The sequence below is a fragment of the Phaseolus vulgaris genome, chromosome 11, assembly GCF_000499845.2.
Source record: "Phaseolus vulgaris cultivar G19833 chromosome 11, P. vulgaris v2.0, whole genome shotgun sequence".
NCBI lineage: Eukaryota > Viridiplantae > Streptophyta > Magnoliopsida > Fabales > Fabaceae > Phaseolus > Phaseolus vulgaris.
Genome location: NC_023749.2, coordinates 26,795,801 through 26,798,165, shown reverse-complemented (window position 1 = coordinate 26,798,165; position 2,365 = coordinate 26,795,801). Strand labels below are relative to the sequence as shown.

At 49.1% G+C, this 2,365-nt stretch overlaps 1 protein-coding gene across 1 annotated transcript; it reads left to right on the top strand.

Annotated features, from left to right (window-relative positions):
* Window positions 1-712: 712 nt before the first annotated feature.
* On the top strand, window positions 713-1,432 carry LOC137838318 (uncharacterized). Its single transcript, XM_068647568.1, has one exon. It carries the CDS (start codon window positions 713-715, stop codon window positions 1,430-1,432), a length of 720 nt encoding a protein of 239 aa, XP_068503669.1.
* The last annotated feature ends 933 nt before the right edge of the window (window positions 1,433-2,365 follow it).

Here is a 2,365-nt window from a genome sequence, read left to right as displayed (position 1 = left end):
ATCTGTTCATTTTCACATAAATCGATTTATTTTCTGTAAAACTGGGTTAAACATTGTTTCTGCGAGAAAGTTTTAAAAGGTCAATTCACCCCCCCTCTTGAACTTTGGCACTATTAAACCCAACAATCGCCGCTGCTCAAGGCAAAACTCCCCCCCAAGGTGCAACCTCTTCCGGGGTACTACCCGCCACTCAACGAAAAAAACTGATCTTGAGGAAGCCAAAAAAAAAACTCCCCAAGTGGTACAAGAGGATGAAGAGACCACCGAGGACGGCCTCGTTACCAAGAGGACAAGGGTGGCTCCCTCTTCGCCACCTGCACTCCCCACCCCAACACCGCCTTCACCTCCGGCTCCAACTCAACCAGTCCAAGCAACGCCCTTGGCTGTCGCGCCCCCTGCGGGTGAAGGCAACGAGCCCAATTTTATTAAGAACCCTCCAAGCGCCTCCACGCCATTTGTATCTGCTGGAGAGGGTCTTCCTTCAACCGCCTCTATCGCTGGGGCTGCACCAGGAGGAGATGAAGGTGGCCATAACTCGCCGATCCTGATCACAGAGTCTCCGACTTCACCACCACGCCAAGAAGCCCTCCTCGCCCTTCAAACTCAAGAGGGTGGTGGTGAAAGTCAGCCAGCACCTCCACCAGCAACAACTACAAACCTCCCCCCTTCCATCGAAGAGCTCTGGGGACCCTTCACAGCCAAACTGAAGATGATGGCAGAGGATCTCCCCTCAATCATAACGAGGGTTGTGAAGAACTCAATAAAGAAACTCCAAGATGAGAATGAAGCGCTCAAGGAGGCAAACCGCCTGATAAGGATGGAGGCGGAAAAACTCTCTTGCAACTTGATGATGGCGGAGATTGACCATTCAAGGCTGGAGGACGCCATGGGCACTGAACTAAGGGGCGCGCGTAAGGAGGCCTCTGATCTGCGCCAAAAACTGCACCTCCAAGCCCAAGAGAAAATCGAGTTGGAGAGCAAGCTGGTACCTTACAGGCTCAAGGTGGCCAACTTGGAGGCTGCAATGAAAGCAGATGCGGCCAAGGTGGAGAACCTTGAAAAGAGGTCAGCGGATCGGGAGGTGCTCCTCGGGAAAGTCGAGAAAGAGAGGGACGACACAAAGGCTGAGCTCGGCAAAGCTCAAGAGGAAAACGCGAGGATTGCTGCAGAGCTGGCCCAGGCTCGGGAGGAAAACAAGAAAGCTGCTGAAGAGCTTGCTCGGGCTCGTGAAGAAAACGAAGGACTGAAGAAGCAAAATGACGAGCTGAAGAAGCAGGCTCAAGAGCTCGAGCAAAGCTCCGCCCAAGTCATTTCCACCGGGTTCGACGCCGCTTTGGAGCAAGTCTCGAGTCAATATTGCGAGCTCGATCTCTCCATGGTGTCAATCTGCAACGAAGTGGTGGATGGGAAGATCGTGCCCTCTGAAGATTAATCACCTCCCTCCATTACTTGTTTTTTGAAACTTGGCGCTTATTTCTGTTTGTACGAACTTTGCATGTAATTTTTCTTCTTATGTATTTGAACTGACATTGCTTTATGTAACTCCTTCTGCTTAAGATATTGTTGTCTAATACCGTGCCTCAAACTCTTCTTACTCGCTGTGTGGTTAACCAACATAACCGGTAGAACTCGCTTAAACAAATTGACTTAGCGATTCTTCAGGCTTAACTGTTCACTGCTTTGAACTCGAGCAAACTGTTAATCTCATAACAATTTATCGAACTGTTAACTCAAAGTAAAATATGAGCAACTACCAACTTTCAAACGGTGACATTTAACGTAGCTTGCAAACTTAAGGCAATAAGTTACTTACTAGGCAGCAGGTTTTAACTTAAACTTGTATCACAATACAGTTTACCTGATCTGCCCGGCAAGGCTAGCTTTTACGCTCGTCATTGCCTGGTATTCTTCTGATCGTCGTAGGGTTTTGGCGATGTAGGCTTTCTTTGCCCTCATCGCTCGACTATTGTTCCCTCATCTGGCGTAGAGGCGCCTTTCAGATCCTTCTCTACTCCCCTGAGTTTCAGAACAAAGAGCTGGATAGCGAGGTGTTCTCTTTGAACCTACCTTAGCTATCTCTTAAACCTCTTTCACCCTTCACGCCATACCTGAACTCGTTCAGGACGAGAAGGATTTTATCTGCCCTCCCACCGCCTACAGGCGTGGAGGTTTTCTCTGGTCTTATTAAGTCAATATTGATGTCTCACTTAAAGGGGGAAAGGCGTTTTCCTCCCCTTCCCGCCGTTTAAGGTCACGAACACCCCTAACTTTTCAGTTCATCTTGCCTGAACTCACTCTGAGGTGAGAAGGAATTTTTCTCGCCTGAACTCGCTCGACGGCGAGAAGGTCTTTATCTTGCCTGAAC

Coding starts and splice junctions, on each gene's coding strand:
- LOC137838318 (XM_068647568.1), top strand. CDS start 713: ATGGCAGAGGATCTCCCCTCAATCATAACGAGGGTTGTGAAGAACTCA.